At 41.0% G+C, this 21250-nt stretch overlaps 1 protein-coding gene across 1 annotated transcript; it reads left to right on the top strand.

Moving 5' to 3' along the window:
* The first annotated feature begins 2862 nt into the window (after positions 1–2862).
* Positions 2863–17609, top strand: Rsl1d1 (ribosomal L1 domain containing 1). Its single transcript, XM_003478164.5, has 9 exons — positions 2863–3016; positions 3730–3869; positions 5969–6104; positions 6614–6762; positions 6850–6951; positions 8908–9001; positions 9286–9411; positions 12550–12825; positions 16822–17609. The coding sequence occupies exons 1-9, from the start codon at positions 2930–2932 to the stop codon at positions 17116–17118; spliced, it is 1407 nt and encodes a 468-aa protein (XP_003478212.1). The 5' UTR covers positions 2863–2929; the 3' UTR covers positions 17119–17609.
* Positions 17610–21250: the final 3641 nt, after the last annotated feature.

Here is a 21250-nt window from a genome sequence, read left to right as displayed (position 1 = left end):
CACCTAGAGAACCACAACAGTTTCCTATACTCCTCTCTCTAAGCCCTGTCTCAGGCTATTCTAATTTATTTCCTAAAGAAATACTATATCATGGCCTGAATGCTACAGATATGATAAAAACATCATTACTACTTATAGTTTTTCCAGAGGAGATTACAAATAATGTGTGTGAGCTCAGTCTCATGCATGCTAGGGAAGTGCTCTACCACTGAACTACATCACTAACTAGCCTGATTAGTTCATTTTTTTTTGTACTGAGAATCAAACTCAGGGCCTTGCACTTGCCAGATAGATGCTGTGCTGCTGAACTACATCCCTGGCCCCTATTTAACTATTAATGGCTAACAAATTATCTGTTTAATGGCTTAAAATAACATTCATAATCGCACAGTTTTTATGAGTCAGGAATCTGGGAGCAGCATAGCTGCATGATTCTCGTGTGGGATCTCTTCTGAGTGTGAGGCTTGTCAAAAGTCAACTGGGGGAGGATTCACTTCCAAGCTCACTCCTGTGGTTGCTAGCAAGCCTCCTGAACAACCTTAGAACATGGTTCCTGGTTTCCCTTTCTTCATGCCTAGCTCCCAAGTGATAAGGAGACAAAGAGTCCATGAGGAAGAGAAAAATAATACCCAAGGTGGAAACCACAGTCTAATCACAGCAAAGACATCCTACCATATCTGCAATACTATATTTGATGGAAGCAAGTTACTACGCCTAACCCATACTCAAGGAGAATGAACTTAAGGTAAGAAGTATCAATGCATTTGTGAACACAGGATACTCTTTTAACACCAAAATAGATTCAATTAACTTTCCTAAAGTCGAATCCATCATTACCTTTCTTTCTCCCCTAGCAAACAGTTCAAACCCTTGAATCTTAAACCACTGTAGTGGTACCTACCTGTAATTCCAACACTTAGGAGACTGAAGCAGAATGACTGCTTTGTGTTAAGAGGCCAGGCTGAGCTACACAGTAAGTTCAAGACTAGCCTGAACTACATAGCAAGGGTTTGTCTCAAAAACAAAAACAGCCACTACCACCACCACCTCAACAAAATCTGTACCTTTCCAATTTCTCCAAAATAAGTATAAACCATTGTTATGTTTTGCGTCTAGGTATCCCTCCAAAACTTCATGCAGTCATAGGGGTAGGCTTCTAAAGTTTGTGATTGATTCATGGTCCAATGCTGGGATCATGGGTGTGAGTGCTACACCCACCGTAGGGTGAGTAGCCTGCATACAATATAAAGGAGGGAAAGATGCTTTTGCTCTTTTGCTTCTTCTGATGCCATGAACTTTGCCCCTCAGCCATGTCACTCTGCCTTGGAGCTGAGTGTGGACTAAAACCGCCACAAACTCTGAGCTAAATAAACCTTTCCTCCCTTAATTTTTAATTTTGTATTTGTCCCAGCAATGAGAGAAAAGTAACCAAGACAACCATCAACTCGGTAATTAATTCCTTAACCTACTTTGCTAACTTCATTTTACATTCTTTTGTATATCCCTCCTCCAGCCACTTGTTCCCAAACACATCTAAGCTCTTTCAACTGAGTTCATGGCATTTCCTTGTCACACAAGTTTGGTTTTCAAACTTGAATTCAAGGCACTGAATATCTGACAGCTCCAATGCTGTTTTCAGAGCATTACAAAATGTTGATACGTAAAGCCCAGTGGAATAATTTCTAACACTGTGCTAAAACTAATTTCACCTTAGACTGTAGAATAGACAAGTGGAAATAGATGTCAACCATTTAAAAATCATTTCATCTACAAGCCAAGTAAAAACAAGATGGTTTATTAGAGATTAGTAACATCCTTTCGTGAAAGGAGCACTTTAACTCACGTGGAATACCATCTCCCATTCTTCAACCTTTCAAAACTTTACATAGCTAGTTGCAAAATGACTGGAACCATTCTGAATGTCTACCAAAAAGTTACTAAACAAACTGTAATGTAGCTACATGTTGGGGTGCCATTCGGCCATTAAAACAGACAAAGCAGAGCTTCATATATTGATTTGGAACAACCTTCAAGATATCCTATACTGCCTGGTGTAGTGGTGCATGTGTCTGTAATCCCAGCACTCAGGAGGCTGACCTCGAGTTCAAGACCACCCTGGGCTATGCAAAATGCAGAACAATGGGTATATAAGGCTATTGTTGGGGGAGGGGTCCCTCCACCATAAAGAGAAAAAAGAAGTCTTTCCTAAATAAGGCTAGAACATTTCTGGAGAGTTGCAGGAGATACTGCGGTACAGTAGGTAGTTATAGGAAGGCGCGTGGGGCGGTGGGGGGGGGCCACATTCTACCGTAGTCCATCAGTCTGCGATCCGGCCTCCACACTTACTCTCAGCATAGACCTTACCTCCCGTCTCTCTGAGACCACAAGCTCGGAAGGTCCGTCCCGATCTACTTCCTCTTTGGGAGCCTCACGCCGGCTAACGATGCGCCTGGTGTTTCAGTTCCTTATTTAAGGGAATCCTCTCGCAGTCGCGAGGAGACATCACCTAAAGTCACCCTGCAGAAGGCTGGCAGAGTTAGGACATTGCACTCTTCCGGTAGGCGCTGCAGAGCAGGAGACCCCACCAGGTGACCAGACAGCGTTCTTCCCCCGCCTCAAGGCGATTTCTAGATTCCCTTTAAAAATGACATGTGTAGACAGGTCCCACGCATCCTGGAACGTGGCAGCACTATAGAAGGTGCGATGCTACCTTGGCGAAGAGGCTCTAACTGAAGCCTAAGGGAGTGAGTCCTCCAGCTCCAACTTAGACCTACTACAGGACGCGGGGAACTCAAACTGCGCGCCCTCCCGGAAATGACGCACGAGCTCGGCTCGTGCCCCTTGACTTCCGGTTCCGGGTCACGTTTACGCGTGCGCACAAAAAACCAGCTGCCGAGAGGTTTGCTAGTTTGCACGAGGTGGGAGCGAAATGGAGGACTCGTTTTCCACTCAAGAGTCGGCATTACCCGCCACCTCTAGTGAGCTGACCTCACTAGAGCAGTTGGACAAAAAGCAAGTGAGTGGCCCTTGAGGAGACAGGTTTCAAAGCCGGGTGCCTGTTATCTTTATAAGGCAGGTAGCTTGCAAGGTAGGGCCAGAAAGTATTTCGCGGACTCCGCGCTCTCCCGGAGTCCTAGGAGGATCTCTTTCTGGCTGTGCACGTCAGGTGGCCTGCCTGCTTATTTGCACGATGTAGACCTACTTCGCCGAAACCCTGTAGTCTGACCCTCTTAAATTGGATTGAGATTATAACTAGGGATTTTGTGGTGGGATGAACCTGGCTTTGTTTTCCTACCATTTGATGTTAGCCAAGTCTTTTAACTATGCAGGAGTTTATCTCTTATTTAAAATGGCTCTTCTCTTCACTCTCCAGGATCGTAGAAGGTACTGCGTATGAACTGTAACCCGGAGCCTGGCATATAGTAACTCTGTAAATGCTATTTTGTGCTTTTCCTGGTATTACTGCCTTTCTCATTTGAGGTTGGGAGAAGCTGTTTGCTTCTGGCCCCATCTGGAGAAAAGGCGCGTTTATGTAGACAAGTACAGGCGGCGTGGATTTAGGCATCGTGGGGTGGATTAACTTCCTTGGTATAAATTACAGCACCCTAAGAAGTAGGTATTGGAGATTGTCTATTACAGGGAGTGGAAACGAAAAATGTGTGTATGTATACGTGTGTGTATGGGTGGCGATGAATTATTTTGAGAATATTGTGTATCTGTACTTTGCAGATTAGAAAGGCAGTGGAAGCTTTGTTGACACAGTCGAAATCCAGGAAGAACAAAAATGGATTGCTTTTAAATGAAAATGAAAGTTTATTTTTAATGGTGGTGCTGTGGAAAATTCCAGGAAAAGAACTGAAGGTCAAATTGTAAGTACTTATTTTCTATTTTTGCTATTTTTATGTACTTATTCCTTCTTTATAACCTTAACAGTTTCACCTTAGTTTCTTGAATGGAAACTTTGCAAACTCAGGATGAAAAAGATGAAACAAAATAACCAGTATTAAAAGAACTGTAGGAATTTAGACTTGATGAATTTTTCCAAAAATTCCACTTTCCTGAGGATGGTTATCTTTTGGTTGAAAGCCTAGTGTTTGAGAGATTGAAGATAGAATAAGTACCTTTTGTTTTTCAGTGGAACCTGGTATCTTCAAACTGAAATGGGTACCTGAGGACCCAACCTCACTCCTTACAAGAGGCTGTTAAAAACATTGAACTCCTTTCTATAGGAAAAACCCCTGTGTTCTTACCACTAGGAGCCTTAGATTCTATAGAATTGATAAATTTACCAGATAATTCTTTTTGTATAAATAGATCCTAGGCATTATTTGGAATCTACTTAAACTCAGAGATTTTTGGAACTGGAAACGTGACACATGCTTATAACCCAGAGGATTAAAAATTGGAGACCTGACTTAGGAAAATCATGTCTCGCAATTTAAAGTCAGGGTGTGTAGCTCCAATGCAAAGACCTTAGATTCAACCCCCAGTACAATTTTTTTTTTTTTTTTTTTTTTTTGGTCTTTTTTATTGGTACTGGGGATCGAACTCATGACTGCCTGCTTGCAAGGCAGGCGCTTATGCTGCTGAGCTAAATCCCGGCCCCCCGCCCAGTACAATTTTTAAAAAAAATTTTTTTTTGGTTAGCCTGAAGCTGAAATTTGAGTGTCTTGTTGTCTGTCTAGCAGCCCTACTTTTCTGTCAGGGTCAGCTCTGCTTAAGAAAGCAGTGTATAGGTTTTCTTTTCCCCCAAAAGAGAAAAAGTGGGATGGTTAGAAAGAAGAAAGGTAGGGGCCAGGGGTTTAGCTTAATGACATAAGCGTCTGCCTCACAATTCTCACAAGCATGAGGTCATGAGTTCAATCCCTAGTACAAAATAAAAGAGGAAAGGTACTCCATTTCCAGACTCTTAGTCATTGCTATCACCTGCTTATAGCACCTACTGTCTCATAGCAAGTTACATGTTATGTATGTTCTGGATTATAGAAATATTGTTTCTTCAGGACACTTGGGCTAAGAAATGACTTGTACTGTTTTTCAAGAGTCGGTGTAGCCACGAGTATAGCTCAGCAGCATAGTGCCTACCTGGCAAGCATGAGGTCAAGAGTTCAATCCCTGGTACCAAAAAAAAAAAGAAAAATTGATTCAGCCTAGCAGTACACGTTTGCTGCTTGGTCCGTCTTGGCTTGTTCAGTGTTTTGGGGTCCAACTCAAATTCCATTATTTATGCAGCTAAGACTTTTTGAAAAGATAAAATTCTAAGCCTGAACTTCATCAGTACTAAACTGATGAAGTTATTGTGGCATGTTAAAGTACACGTGCCTGTATGGCAATAGATAAGTTATAATAATTACATATATGCTTATTTGGGTATGTTTGATTACATTTTAACTTGTTATACCCCAAATGTTTTGTTTCTTGTGTGTTTTTTTTTGGGTTTTTTTTTTTGTCTTTTTCATTTTTATTGGTATCAGTGATCAAACTCACGACTGCCTGCTTGCAAGGCAGGTCGTTATGCCACTGAGGTAAATCCCCAGCCCCATATACCCCAAATGTTAGTTGATATTTTGGCCTGTGGGTATTTTTTTTGGCGATTTATTGATTTATTTTTTTATTTTTCAATACCAGAGGTCAAACTTAGGACCTCGTGCCAGGGGCAGCACACTGAGCTATATCCTCCCACACTTTTTAATTTTTATTTTGGGACAGGATCTCACTAAGCTGCTGAGTTACCCAGGCTGGACTGAAAGTTGCAATCAGGATGCCTCAGCCTCCTGTGGTGCTGGTATTACAGGCATGCACCATTCCTGGCTCTTAAAGATGTATTTCTCCAGTGCTGTACTCATTAGTATGGCATGAATAAAGGTTATTAAAGTGACAGTACATACATTGCATATTGAGTGATATAAACATATGTATTGTCTGTAATAATATTTTACTGTGTAGTTCTTTCTCATGTGTTTTGCAGGTTGTTGCCTCATCATATTCGATCAGACTTGTCAGAAATCTGTTTATTTACCAAGGATGAACTCCAGTCAGCTGAACAGACAGAACGCTTCTATAGAAAGCTTTTGAACAAGCATGGAATTAAAACAATTTCTCGGGTAGGTAGTGGGTTAACGTTTTCAAATGATTTAAAATTCAAATGAAGTGATAATAACACTGCTAACATTTTGTAGTATTTTTCTTTCTAATTTGTTGTGGCTCCAGGTAAGGTGTAGTCCATCTTGTCTGTGATGGAAGCGCTATTGAGGTTTGTGGCGTAAATGCTAAATGTGTCCCTGAGGAACTTTTCTATCTCACAGATTATTGTAAAATTTCTCATTTTCGTCATTCTTCTGTACTTGCAGAACATCATGTGTATGTCCCTAATTCTCCCTTTTTTATAGTTCTTGATATAGTTATCTTTATTAGCACCTGGCTCTTCAGCTAGGATCCTTTTTCCTAGGGTCCCCAGCATTTAGCATACTGCCTGGCACATTTTAGATGCTCATGTTCGCTAAACTGTGAGAAGTGTGGTTCTAGGACATTTTAAAATCTTAATACAAATTGTTGCCTTCTCCTTATTTGGGTTCTTAACTTTTTGTATTTTTACTCTTTCTATGTTTTCCAGATTATCCCTTTCCGAACTTTGAAAACAGAATATAAAGCTTATGAATCCAAGCTCCAACTCCTAAATAGTTTTGACTTCTTCCTTACTGATGAAAGAATTAGGCGACTTCTGCCCTCACACATAGGGAGACATTTCTATCAAAGGAAAAAGTAAGTTTCTCAGCAGAGACTAGACTTTAGCAGCATGAAAACATAGGTGTGTACACATTGTATTCTGATGCCTGTGTGGTTTTGTAGAGTTCCAGTATCTGTAAACCTTCTGGCCAAGAATTTATCAGAAGAGATCAACAACTCCCTAGGTGGGACTGTCTTAAACATCTCCAAAAGTGGTTCTTGCAGGTAGGTGACAACACTTACATGTGTCTTTTCAGTCTTACATTTAATAGTAATGTGATTGACTTTTTGAAAAGGCAGTGTTAATGAGACCAGGCCCCTCTGTTCATAAAACTGAAATCCCTTCCTTAGACGTATTCAGTTCTCTGGAATGGTGCTGCCTACTAGAACCTTTTGCTCTGGTGGCAATTATCTCTGTCTGTCCTAACTGTTTGACAGGAGCCACTGGCCATGGAGATTGCTGAGTACTTGAAATGTGGCCACTGTTTCTGAGTAACTTTCTGATACTGTATGATTTAATTAATTTAAATAAGTATATGTGGCTAAGGCTGGTGGTTACCATGTTGGACAGTCTAAATAATATAAAGCAAGGAGAATAAGATTAATGATTAGAAGGGCTGGGGATTTAGCTCAGCGGCATAAGTGCCTGCCTTGCAAGCAGGCAGTCGTGAGTTCGATCCCCGGTACCGATAAAAAGGAAAAAGACAGGAAAAAAAAGATTAATGATTATAGAGAATGTAAGCAGTTCTCAGTTTGCATATTATCTTTTAATGTGAAGATCCACATTAGTCCTGGTTTAATTTCTAACAAAGTCAGTGTCCATCCTGGTCCATCATACAGCTCTGTGTCTTTTTTTGTCCTTTTGATTTAATCTTACCATGATACTGAGGTAGGTGGAGCCTCCACACCTAGACTTGGATGGCAAAAAAGATCTTTGAGGGCAATAATTGCCTCCCTGCCTTGGCTGGGCAGAGATTGTGAGGTGGGCAGTTTGTCTTCAGGTAAAGCTGATCTTGGTGTGGGTGGGCTCTGGTGTGCCCTCTGCCATGTGATGGGACTTGGGGGATGCCCCTTGGTTGGTGCAATTAGTAGTTAATAAGAGTTAGTGGTTGGGCCTGGACCTCATGTCCGTGGTTCATGGGGTCAGTGAGTAGTTGGAAGGGGGAAATTGTATCACAGAGACAGATAAAGAGTTAGTCTCCTGCTGCTAGAGATTTTCAAGCCAAACAACTATAGCTTAAAGCTGCAGGCAACTGAAGAAAGAAACTTCTGAATCATTCGTTCATCTTTTTTCTTGCCTTTCCCCAATAAATACAGTAGTTCCTTGTCTTTGTCTTTCCAGCACCCTCATTGTTTTGCTGCCTGGAAGACAAAGCCGTCCTACCTGGCAGGCTTATCCTCATAGGTGGTACGCCAACAGGCACATTGGTGGACAGTGCCAGCCTCTGGCTAGAGTGAGGTGTAGGAGCCCTGGCTCTGGCTTACTCTTTGGTTCCCATGTCGGAAGGTGGCTGGCAGGACTGTTTGGGGACAGGAACCCAGCTGGGCTTCCCACTTGGTACCTGTCCACACTCTGCTTCAGCTGAAGGAATCGTCTGGCTCCTGCCAGAAGACACCGTTACATAAGAGATAGGAAACTTTTACTGTGGAAGGTGGGCAGCTGGCTCACAGCAGAATTGTAAGATGGCAGGTGACTCTCCTAGAAGGGGTTCTCGACCTGCTGAGGGCCCACCCAACCACCTGTGAACTTTCTAGGGAGGAGTTAGAACCTCCTCAAGCTCTGCCTCCTTAACCTCCCACCCTCACTCCACTCTGTGCCTGCATACAAATTGTTTATGGTTGGACATTTCCTTTCAATGAAGAAAAGCCCTGGGCCATAAAAAGTCTTACTTTAAAGAACAACTGGGTTAGGGGAAAGCATAAAAGAAAAGGGAAAATATATGACTTTAAAGATAATATATTAACCACTGTGAGTTGCTTTTTATTTTGTTTTGGAATTCTGTATCCATTTTTGTTTTTGTTTTTAAATAAATAAGGTCTTCCTTTAAATTTTGCTTTGAGCCTAAAACTTTTAATGTTTCTACCTTTTAAATAATAACTTTAGGATTATATACATCTCTCACAAATCTGCCTGTGCCTTATTTTGTGAAATTCTTTGTCGACTGCTATATTGAATTTCAGTTCTGTACGCATTGGTCACACTGGAATGCGGGCTCAAGACATCACTGAAAACATTGTTGCTGTGGCAGAAGGTCTTTCAAAAAAATTGCCAGAGGTATGATCTATACTTCTATCAGTTGATCATTCATTCAGAATAAACTGGGGGGGGGGGTAGTGTTTGTCTGTAATCCCAGCTGAGGCTGAGACAGGACAGTCACAAGTTTAAGAATGACCTGGACAACTTAGTGAGACCCTGTCTTAGTATAAAATCTTAAGAAGGTTATGGGTACATTGCTTGGTCTAACATGAGAGAGCAGAAAGGACCTGATTTTAATCCCAGTATTACCAGAAAAAAGTAAACTATATGTAGATAACGTTCTTTTCCTTTTTTCTTTTCAGAAGTGGGAAAGTGTGAAACTCCTGTTCGTGAAAACTGGGAAGTCAGTTTCCCTCCCCATTTTTTCTTCGTTTGTCTCTTGTCAGAATGAAACCAACAAAATGTTAATTCGTAAGCTGAAGGAAAAAGTAAGTAGAATTTAAAGCACCAGATGAGCTTTCTGAGAAATGTGGTAAACAGACCCTCCATAAGGGAGAACTGGATTGTCCTGAAGCATCCGGAGTCATTTCCTGGTTTCCCAGGGTTGTGCTTTTGGTTCATTGTTCCCATTTTACATAGATTATGAGTTAGGAATTTGTATGGATAAGTAAGGCACATGAAGATAAAAATATTTCTCATGTTGATCTGTACAAAAGGCTAACTAGGAGGAAGCGTGCAGAGGCAGAGAAAAAGTAAGAGGTAAAATGAAATGATTTATCAGTTACTCCGCTGTTGATGGGCAGAACAGAAAGTGGGGGAGGGCTGTGAGACAAGGTGTATCCTTAGCATTCACAGGGCCCTGGGTTCAAATCCCTAGACATAGGGGGGGGGAAAACCCAAGACTGATTGGAGTTGTTGCCCCGTAATAGAACACTTGCTACCACTAGCATGTTAGATTTGATGCTTAGCAGCAGGCCATACACAAAATTGAAGACTCTATTAAGATAGCAGATAACTCCTTAGTTTGCCTTACAAATTTTCAGTGCTATTGATGTAGATACTATTGTATAAGGCCCGAATAAGGTGGACATGGTGGCACACACCTGTAACCCTAGCATTCTGGGAAGCTGAGGCAAGAGGGGCACAAGTTTGAGCCCAATCTGGGCAATTTAGTGAGATGCTATATCAAAATCAAAATTTTAAAAAGAGCTGGAGATGTAGCTTAGTGCAAAGATCCTGGGTTCATTCCCCAGTGCCACAAAAAAAGTCAGAATGGGAACAAGTTCAGTTTTGTGCTATTAAACTCATCTCCATCTTCCAGTTAATTGATTATTTCTTTGGCCATGTTAATTTTATCCAGTGAGATTTGGTCCTTTCATTTTTGTTGCTTTTTATTTTTTGGTGCTAGGAATCAAACTCAGGACCTTGCACTTGCCAGCAGGCGCATATGTCCCTGAGCTATATCCCCAGCCCTCGTTGCTGTTTTATAAGTAATTTAGGAGTTTGTCCTAATTCTTTAAACATATTAAGCAGAATTGTTTCATAGATGTCTAATAATTCAAAGAGTAGACATCTTGATACAGTAGCCAATTTTACCTGCCAGTTTTTTTTACTGCACTTGAAGATTATTTAAAGAAATAATTTCAAGTCCAGTAAGCCCCTAGTGAACATCTGAGTTGCGAACTGTCACAAATGTACTAAGTAAGGCTCACTTTGTTGGACTTGGTTTGCTCTTTTTTTTTTTTTTTTTAACTTTTTATCGGTACTAGGGATCAAACTCACGACCGCCTGCTTGCAAGGCAGGTGCTTATGCCGCTAAGCTAAATCCCCAGCCCCTACTTTGTTGGACTTGGAAACAAATCCAACCTAGGAACATTCTCCAGGAATGACACCCATTTGTAAGTCAGGAACTTACTATACAAGTGTCTTAGTTACTTTTCTCATTGGTGAGACGACCCACAAGTTAAAAGAGGATAAGTTAATTTTAGCCCATAGTTGGGAGGAGTTTCAGGCCATACGCAACTCCAGGAAAGGTGGCATGGCAGAGGGAAACAGTGAGGTGGTAGGCAGCAGGCACGCAGCCTGCCCTTCCCACTTGTCCCATCCAGGCCACCAGTCTTTGAGTAATGCCACCCACGCCTAGTGGGGGCCCTCTGTCCTAAGTAAATCTGTTCAGCCATACCCAGAACTATGCTAATTCCAGTCAGTGAACTAATTTAGTACTACATAGTCTTTTTTCGTTTTTTTTTTGTTGTTGTTGTTTGTTTGTTTGTTTGTTTGTTTTCTTTGGGTCAGGGATAAACTCATGATCTTGCACTTACCAGGCAGGTGCTTTCGCCACTGAGCTAACTCCCCATCTCCTTAGTACTGCTTACTCTTTAATTTCCAGTATCACATGCCCTAGATCTAGCCACAGTGGAAAAGCCCCACCAATGGGTGCATGAGGCTTTGGGGTGGGGAACACTGAGATACAAACCATAACAATTGGGAAAGCAGACCTTCCTGCAAAGAATTTTCTTTTCTGCCAGGCATGTGCCTCATAGCCAGGATAAATCTAAAGCACATTCGACACTGAAGCTTTTCTAGAAATTCTAACCAAACTTTTTTTTTCTTTTTACTGGGGATTGAACTCATGACCTCACCCTTGCCAGGCAAGCGCTTATGCCACTGAGCTAAATCCCCAGCTCAAGCCATTATTATAAATAGGCATGAGCTCTACTTGCTGGTCACTTGTACATTACTGCTACCATGCTTTGGGGTCCCAGGATTTTGTGAGAGGGTTTCCTTGTAGAATCCCTACCCAATGTACGTAACTGGGATTTGATTTCTCTCTACTTCATCCTGTCCCCATCCTCTGTAGCTGTTAAAGGTTAGGGAATCACCAAATAAGGCAACAATGGCTTCACTGCCCACTTAACTCTTAAGACAAGTTTTATCTTGCTTTTTATACTTGTTTTCTTTAGGAAAATATTCCAAAATAATGTAAAACTGCTCTTACTGGAAACACAGAATCTAAATTTTTTTCTTTATGTCAGCAGACATAGTTGTAGACATCATGAAGAAGTTGAAGTTATTCATTAGAGTGGAATTTGATGCTGCTATAGGTTTTGCATAACAATAGTAGAGAAAATGAACTGCTACTTGTATACATTTTTCATTATTTTAACATTCAGCTCCAACTTGAAGAAGAGAAAAATGGTCAGGAAGTGGTGGTACAGTTTTACTGAGATACTGGTTCATAGACCATACTGTACAATTATTTTTGTGTGTGGATACTGCGAATTGAACTTGAGACCTCGCATTTGCCAGGCAAGTGCTGGGCCGCTGAGCTATATTCCTGGCCTACATGTTGTGCAATTTCATATTGTTCATTACTTACCTTTATGAGATTAGAATTTTTTGTAAATATCTACATACTCCAGACTGCCAGCTTCTGAAATACCAATATACAGTTTACTAATGAAATGCACCATTGTCTGAGAGTCAAAACAATTGGAACTGTTGTTCAAGTCCTGATAATGGGATACAGACCTACAAGTGTAGGCTCTTTAGCTTATGAATAATCAGAATTGCTGGTACTAAATCTATATTTTATGCTAATGTTGTGTCTGGTATTTTTTTAATAGGAGGCTAAGAGAAAAGAGAAAGAACAAAAACTTCGTGAAAAACGGAAGTTGAAGAAGGAAAAGAGAAAGTTAAAGGGAAAAGCTAAGAAGGTTACATCAGTCCTAACTAAAGGTGGCGTGGCACCTCAAACTAAAGGTGCTTCTGCAAAGAGCCGTAGGTCCCAGAAGAAAAAGACTGGGAAAGTAAAAACCCAAGTTAAAGTGACCAATGAATCTGATGATGAAATTCCACAACTGGTACCAATAGGCGAAACTCCAGTAAAAGAAAATGTTGAGGTATTTTTATCAAGTTTTAATATTTATAAAGAAATGTTTGGTGGCCACTGTAGGTTAGGCAGGCACTGTGTTAAGTGATAAAAGGTGGAAAATTCTAGAGTAAACTAGAAGAACTATGTAGCCAGTTACTGGGGTTACTTTTCTTATAAATGTCAGTGGAATGTTATCACATGTCACTTCATGGCAGAGATACTCTGAAAAATGAATGTATCATAGGGTGTGAACATCTTAGAATGTACATAATACAAATGGGGATGCAATGCTTCGTTTGATAGGGCTTTATGCAATCATGAGCTGTGCCAGACACTAGGTCCGGGAGGCTGCTGCCAGTGGAATATGGCACTATTTTTATAAGTAGGTAAAATGCGTAGGCAGAAACCAGCCGTGATGGCACATGCTTGTAGTCAGAGCACTTGGAGACTGAGGCTGGAAGATCTAAAGTTCAGGACTGGTCTGAACAACTCAGTGAGGTACTATCTCAAAAAATGAATAAAGAGAGCCAGGGGTTTAGCTCAGTGGCATAAGCACCTTCCTTGCAAGGATAAAGTTGTAAGTTTGATCGCAGTACTGAAAAAATAAAGTAAAACAAATTTTTAAAAAACGAATGAAAAGGGGCTGGGGTAGGTAAATGAATGCACATCAAGACTATAGTAAGTGAAATAAATCAGACACACAAGCTTAAATAGCATAGGGTCTCAGTGCACAAGATTCAAAATAAAAGAATGGGAAGGAGAGATCTTTTTCAAATAGGAAAGGGAATGAAATGGAAGAGCATTGAGGGCTGGGGAGAGCAGAGGATGCAGAGAGAACTAAGGTGCACTATATCCATGTACCAGTTTCCCAGGTAAATGTAATCTTACGTACTGCAAACATGTACTTAATAAAAATGTACGGCACTGGGGTGTAGTTCAGTGTGAAGGCCCCGGGTTTGATCCCCAGAACTTAAAAGAAAGCATGGTATAGTAAATAGGCAAACCAGGATCATGTCATTTATCATTATCAAGTGTATTGTACATAATTCTTTGTGCAACTGTCAGCACAGGTTTGTTCATACAAACACACGAATGTGCTACGTTACAAGGGCTGCAGAATTAATAGGCAGTAAGAATCTTTCAGCTTGGGGCTGGGGATTTAGCTCAGCGGCATATAAGCGCCTGCCTTGCAAGCAGGCAGTCATGAGTTCAATCCCTGGTACCGATAAAAATGAAAAAGACAACAAATTTAAAAAAATTTAAAAAAGAATCTTTCAGCTCTGTTAAAGTCTTATTGGACTTGCAGCATAAATGTTGTTCTCTCTCTGACCAAAGAGTAATTATGCAGCATATGACTATATGGTAAACAATTTTTTATGTGTCTTAGAGTCAGGGAAAGGAGACTTGACCATGTCTTTAATTTGAAGAAACATTTCCTATGGATTTAAAAAGCAGACTAGGTGGGCTGGCTGTGGTGATATGCCTCTAATCTCAGCACGCAGGAGATCAGGGCACAAGAACCACTTAGTGTGAGGCCAGTTTGGACTAAAAAGAAAGACTCTGTCGTGAAAAAAAAACAAAAACACAAAAAGCAGACCAGGAAGGAAATTTGGGGGTATTTTTCTGTTTCTGAATATGACCGCTAAATTGGCACATCATTAATCTTAGAAGATTTTCCAGGACAAAGTTGGATGCTGGATCCTTTCATTAGCACCCCCACACACACCCCATGATTCTTAACAGAAATCTGATTTGTGGGTTTCAGAGTAGATATTTTAAAATGACCATGGTTATCTTTTAGCTCTCTGATAAATGTTTCTACTCGTAGTCATGATGTCTCCCAATGGTTGGGAGATGATCTCTTGAAAATGAGAGCAAAGCCAGGCATGGTGATGCACCCCTGTAACCTCAGCAGGAGCCTGATGCAAGAGGATCACAGATTTGAGCCCAGCCTGGAAAACATAGCAAGGCCCTGTCTTAACATAAAATATAAGAAGTCCAGGGATGTAACTTAGTGCTAACCTCCTGTGTCAACCCCAGTACCATCAGGGAAAAACACCGGGGGGCAGTTGTGGGTCTCTTAAGAGACTAACAGGGTGCTGTAATGATACTCAGAGAACACTCACTGCCCTGTGGACAGAGCCTGTAGCAGGGGTAGCTGAGGGCTCTTAGTGGCAGTGCAGGGGCCCAGGCTATTCGTGTGCTTGACCTGTTTCAAATTAGTAACAGTTATCCTTAGAATTTTCATTTACTAGTAAAAGTATTTTTATAAAGAACTTCCAGAGTACAGTTGAATTTTTAAATATACTTGAAATTAATAAATATTCATAATAAAATTAAATGTTTTTAGAAAAAATAAGCTGCTGTGACTGGCCAGTGATGTGTTAGAAAGTAGATGAGAAAAGTATAGTTGGCTAGGTCGTGTATAATAAGAGCTTTGGAAACACTCAAAATTTTTTAACTCAGAAATATGAGGGTGATAATATATGGCAGTGTCATAATTGTTTACTGTAGAGGAAACAAAGTGAGAGAGTATCGTCCTTGTAACAATAGCTTATTACAGTTACCAGACATTGTTAAGAAGAGTTTCTAGGGGCTGGGGATTTAGCTCAGCGGCATAAGGGCCTGCCTTACAAGCAGGGAGTTGTGAGTTCGATCCCCGGCACCGATAAAAAAGAATAAGACAAAAAAAAGAAGAAGAGTTTATAGTGCCTGGAAAATAATGAAATATTTGGCAGGAAAAGGGCACAATACTCTGTTACACATTCATGGTGGTAAGTAATAGAGATGTTGGTGATAAACTAGGATCACTGGGTATGATGATGTATATTTAACCCTAGCACTCTAGGGAGCTGAGGCAAGAGGATCACAAATTGAAGTTCAATCAAGTAAGCAAGACCCTGCCTCACAGTTATAAGTGGTTGGGAACATGCATCCCTGCAAAAGTTCAGAGTTCAATCCACAATACGGCCCTCCCACCCCAACATACACGCATATACAGAGTTCACCAAAATAGTGTAAACACGCTTCAGTTCACTGCGCTAATAAATGCCTGGAATCTAATGACTATCACTTTGAGCACCTCTTGTATTTGTAGAAGCCAAAGGTGACTTACATTCATCTCGTTATATCTTAATAAATTCAGTATTAAAATATTTATACAAGTTGGGGCTGGGGATTTACCTCAGCGGCATAAGCGTCTGCCTTTCAAGCAGGCAGTCGTGAGTTCGATCCCCGGTACCAATAAAAAAGAAAAAGACAAAAATTTATACAAGTTTTTTGGCACTTTTTGGTGGACCCTGTGTACATGTTTGTACATACACACACAGCAGGATTATTGGGGAATTACATTATTTTTGACGTTTAATTTTTCTATAGTAAAACATGTATTTTTATATTTCTGTTCTTTGCGTTGTTTTTGTCTTAGCCCACTTCTAAGCTCGGCAGTAGAGTGCATTGCTAGGTTCTCACCAGCCATCAGCTGGGCTGGTGGAAACCCAGGATTCCTGGGATGTAACATACTTCCCTCCAGGACCCTCTGAATCTGGCTGTGGGTGATTGCTTTTCTAACAGGCACCCAGCTGGTCTTTACATGCACAGTTTGAATGCCCCTACGCAACCCACCTACAAAAGATTTGTTTGAATTTTGGGGGCGGGTACTGGCAATTGAACTCAGGACCTTGTATGTGCCAGACAGGTGCTATGCCACTGAGCCACATCCCCAGCCCCTACAAGATTCATAACCAAGGCAGGAAAGCATCATATTGCTTCCTACTCTACTACAGCACTTGCTTCAGGATTCCTCTCAGTCATACTCATTGACCAAGGAGACTCCAGTGTTGTTTTCAGTGTCTAGTAATAGAAAATGGCCATTCTTCAGGTCTTCATGCTGAGACATCATTATGGGGTATAATTTTTTTTTAAATGCTAGAGTTGGAGTGCCGGCTTTGTTGTTGGATGGGTTTTTGGTTTTGTTTTATGTCCCATTTGTTTGTTCCCGGCTTGACTCTCTTCTTTTTCTTAGGTACAGAAACATATCACAGGGAAGAAGTCTCCAAAAAAGAGTCCTGGTCCCAAAACACCTCAGGGCAAGAAAAGAAAGGCTCTGCCAGTTCCTGAGATCCCAGATGCAGGTCCAGGGAAGAAGCCAAAAATGGGACAGGAGAAGCAAAGAAAATCCTCACCAGGAAAGAAAGATCTGAGACAGACTCCAAAAAAGCCAGAGGCCAAGCTCTTCACCACTGCTAATAAATCTACAAGGAAAGCTCCCCAAACCCCTAAACAATTACCAAAAGAATCCAAAGTGCCCCAGTCAGCCTAAAATCAGTGACTCAACCAAAAGAAAACACTAGAGTTACTTGAGGGCTGTTGGAAAATCTTTGGGCCCTGGGCTTAGTCTGCTACACCATTCAAACTAAATGAGTAAAATAAAAACACTCAGTTCCTGATCCACCATTGCAGCCTTCAAAAGTGAGGGATGAGCTGGGCATGGTGGTGCATGCCTGGAATTGGAATCCCAGCACTCTGGGAAGCTGAGGCTGAAGGCATGTTGCAAATTGGAGACCAGCCTGGGCTACAAAGTGAGCTAAAGGTCACTTTGAAGTACACAGAAAGACCCTGTCTCAAAAAAAGCATGAATCTAAATCTTTTTTTAAACTACAAGTAACTCTTGACATGTATCTAGTTATAAGAAACATTGCTTAAAATTTTTTCATTGCTCTTTTGTGTAATTGCTAATGTTGGGCAAAAATTAATGCTCCTTTGTGTTTGTCATTTTTATTAGTAAAGTGTCATGTTTGCTTCTTGAGTAAACGTACTGTTGACATTCTGTGTCTCAAGGGTTTGAAAGGGCTGTGATGTGGCCCATTTCTGCACTAAGTGATACATTCACATGGGCTTCATTACACTAGTTAGTGCAAAAGGTTCCAAAACAGCTAGTGAGGGGCTCGGTGCAGAGATAGAGCACCCCCAGGATCAATCTCTAGTATAGCAAGATAGAAGACAAGTCAGGTATAGTGCACACCTGTAATTCCAACATTCTTGAGGGGCTAAGGCAAGAGGATGACAAGTTGAAGACCATTCTGGCCAGTTTAACAAGACCTTAGTCTCAAAAAGCACGTGGGTATAGTAGTAGAGCACTAGCCTGGTATGTGCCAGGTCTGGGGTCAACCCCAGTATGGGGAAAAGGAATAGGAAAATGCAGGTGGTTATCAGTTCACTTCTAACTCGAAAGTTTAAATCTCACCACTTAATGTGATTGTTGCCTGTTAATAAAACTCACATGCAACGTTTTACATACATGAAGTAACAGGAAATGGCATAGTTTTGACTTAAAAAACATGTTAGCGTTCTAGAAGACATTGCTTGATAGCATGCATAAGACAATCGATTTTTTATTATAGATTTCCCTCAGTCTTTCTGTAGCATCCCCTTTCCACAACTGTCTCAAAGCTTCATTGAATGGCCATTCGACTAAGTTACATCCATTTTCCTTGTATTCATTCAGTTGTGTCTATTCCCACGAATAGCTATCTTGAGATCCTACACTGCCAAGTACAGTGCGACACTTGGAAACTGAATGCATAGGTCGACTGCATGGAAGAGCCAGGGTCTGTTTAGTGCAGACATGAAATTTTACTACAAGAACCAGCACTTGAATGCCAGTGGCCTTGATGCCTAAGAAGCATCTCAGATTGCGGAGTAATTGTAGGTGAATTTTTGGGAGGACATGCTTTTGTGGCCAAGGGGGAAAAAATGCTAAAACCTCTTGAGTTATGCTGGTTACCTGAATGAGAAGAGTGCCAGAAACAAATGGGATAAAATATTAGTACCTGTGCCCAGCAAAATGTGCACCTGTCATGCAGAGCCTTGGTGGTTACAAACAGCTAAAGTTAGACATGTAAATAGACATGGGTCTATGAAAAGAAAATGGCATGATGGTAGGTGCCTATAATTTTGGCACTCTGGGAGCTGAGGTAGGAAGGTTGCAAGTTTGATTTCAGCCTGGATAATTAGTAGTCTAGTGAAACCTGGTCTCAAAATACAAAATAAAAACATGCTGAGGTTAGCCAGTGAAAAGGCCCTGGGTTCAATCCTCAGTATCTCAAAAGGAAAAGAAGAAAAAATACTTGTTTTAAAACAAATTTGAAATTCAGCAGTACAGTGGCTACCTGGCAAGCACAAGATCCTGAGTTCGATTTCTAGTGCCAAAAAACATTTTACATATTTCTCATTAAAAAAACAACATACATTAACATTCATCTTGAACCATTAAGCCAGCTTCTCAAAAACTAACCCAAAACTTTGTATACTTTCCTTGTTTACAAGTTCATTTAAAGAAAAGGTAGCTCAGTAGAGCACTTGCCTAATACATGAGTCCCTGTGTTCCATGCCAGCACTGCAGTACATACAACCACAAATGCCCACATGTCCCTGTACACACACAGCCCTGTATGATGCATGCTGTGTGGCTGTCACGTTTTTCACATAGTTATCTTAAGCTTCATTGTCAGTGTTTATATGATGTAGCCAGCATTGTAGTCTGGCCACAAGTATTAATGGACAGGAGGAGGATGCTCCTCACCTAGTGATGCTCTGTATGTCTCTGGTTCTTTGAAAGTGTGAGAAATGCTTCATTAAATATCCATATGTTAGAGTACAGACATAGAAGTATGCATAGAGGTCAAGGTAAGCACACATACATTTTGAAAGATGTTACTTTAAAAAGCCTATACAGGTGCTGGGGATTAAGCTCAGTGGCATAAGCACCTGCCTTGCAAGCAAGTGGTTGTGAGTTCGATCTCCAGTACCGATAAAAACGAAAAAGACAAAAAAAAAAAAAAAAAAGCCTATACAAAAAATAAAAGTGTGTGTCTTAGTTACTTTTTCTCATTGCTGAGACAAAAATACCTGACCCCTAGAGTTAAAGGAGGGAAGGTTTATGTAGCTCACAATTTGATCAGGCTTCAGTTTATAGTTAACCGGCTCCACAGTGCGGGGGCATGGCAGAGGGGCATGGCAGAGGAGAAACAGTTCTTGGTAAGCAGAAGACAGAAAAACCAAGCAAGCAAGGGAGCTTGGCAGCTTGTTGCTGTCCCTTTCATACTCTTTATCGAGGCCACTGGGATTAGAGCAGTGCCAAGCCAATCACTCGTCCTTAATCACAGCATCAGGCACTCTAGATCCAGCCATTTCTGAACAGCTTCACCTAAAGGCTGCATGAGGCTTTGAGGGGACATCCAGACATAAGCCATAGCAGTGTAGTGTTCATGAATTTTTTATACATTTCTTTGATATTAATATTGTCAATTTTTCATATTTGTAGGCTTGTTTGATTTTAATTCACATTTCCCTAGTGAAATTGGATGTGTTTTTTCCAATTGTATTATTGTGGTAACATGTAACGTGGTTTTGTATACTAAACTTTGTTTCTTGCTTTTTTTTTCAATTTTTTTTTTCAATTTTTTTTTTGTATTTTTACCGGTACCAGGGATGAAACTCACGACCACACGCTTGCAAGGCAGGCGCTTATGCCGCTGAGCTAAATCCCCAGCCCCATTGCTTTTATTTTTTTAAGGTTGGAATATCTCTCTGTAGTCCAGGCTGGCCCTGAACTTGTGTAAGCAGGCTTGCCTCGAAATCAGGGTCTTCAAGTCTTTCAAATGGTAGGACTATACACTACCACACTACCATACTACCACAATGCTTTTCCTATCATGCCTTTTTTTGTTTTCTTCTTGAGACAAAATCTCACTATGTAGGTCAGACTGGCCTTGAATTCACTGTCCATCCCAGTCTGGTCTCAGGCTCATAGTGATCCTCCTCCCTCTGCTTCCCAAGTGCTAGGACCACACATACGTGCCACCATGCCAGGCCCTTACCTATGTTAGTGTGTGGTTCAGTGGCATTAAGTGTATTCACACTATAGTTCAACCAGTCTTCCGAACACTGAGGTCCTAAACTTACTAATGGTACTTTGCACGCATTAAACAACTTTCCAGCTCCCAGAAACTGCTTTCTGTCTCTGAATCTGGCCACTTAGGAACCTCATATAAGTGGACTCATACAATATTAATCTTTTTCTACTGGTCTCAAACTCAGTGATCCTCTTGCCTCATCAAAACCCTACATCAATTCTTTTTTGGGGGGGTGCTTTTTCCTTTTTATCGGTACCGGGGATCAAACTCACAACTGCCTGCTTGCAAGGCAGGTGCTTATGCCACTGAGCTAAATCCCCAGCCCCCTACATCAATTCTTTCAAGTATATGGCCAGATGTGGATTGCTAAATCATGCAGAGATTAAATTTTGATTTCTTGAGTTAAATGCTGTTTTCCACAGCAGCTCTATAATGTTGTACTCAAAGATGCACAAAGATCTTGCTTTGTTTATATCCTCATCAATATTGTCTGTCTGTCTGTCTGTCTGTCTGCCTGTCTTTCTGTTTCTTTGAGTG

This window comes from Cavia porcellus, unplaced genomic scaffold (genome assembly GCF_034190915.1).
Source record: "Cavia porcellus strain 051 isolate PalLab524CR breed Dunkin Hartley unplaced genomic scaffold, mCavPor4.1 scaffold_16, whole genome shotgun sequence".
NCBI lineage: Eukaryota > Metazoa > Chordata > Mammalia > Rodentia > Caviidae > Cavia > Cavia porcellus.
The sequence above is the reverse complement of the archived record's forward strand: the minus strand, read 5'-3'. Positions and strand labels throughout refer to the sequence as shown.

What these genes read in the sequence shown, in the direction of transcription:
- Rsl1d1 (XM_003478164.5), top strand. Translation starts at nt 2,930, where the DNA reads ATGGAGGACTCGTTTTCCACTCAAGAGTCGGCATTACCCGCCACCTCT. An exon ending in AAAGAACTGAAGGTCAAATT is followed by an intron (nt 3,870 to 5,968) that starts GTAAGTACTTAT and finishes TGTGTTTTGCAG; the next exon opens with GTTGTTGCCTCATCATATTC. An exon ending in CAGTAAAAGAAAATGTTGAG is followed by an intron (nt 12,826 to 16,821) that starts GTATTTTTATCA and finishes TCTTTTTCTTAG; the next exon opens with GTACAGAAACATATCACAGG.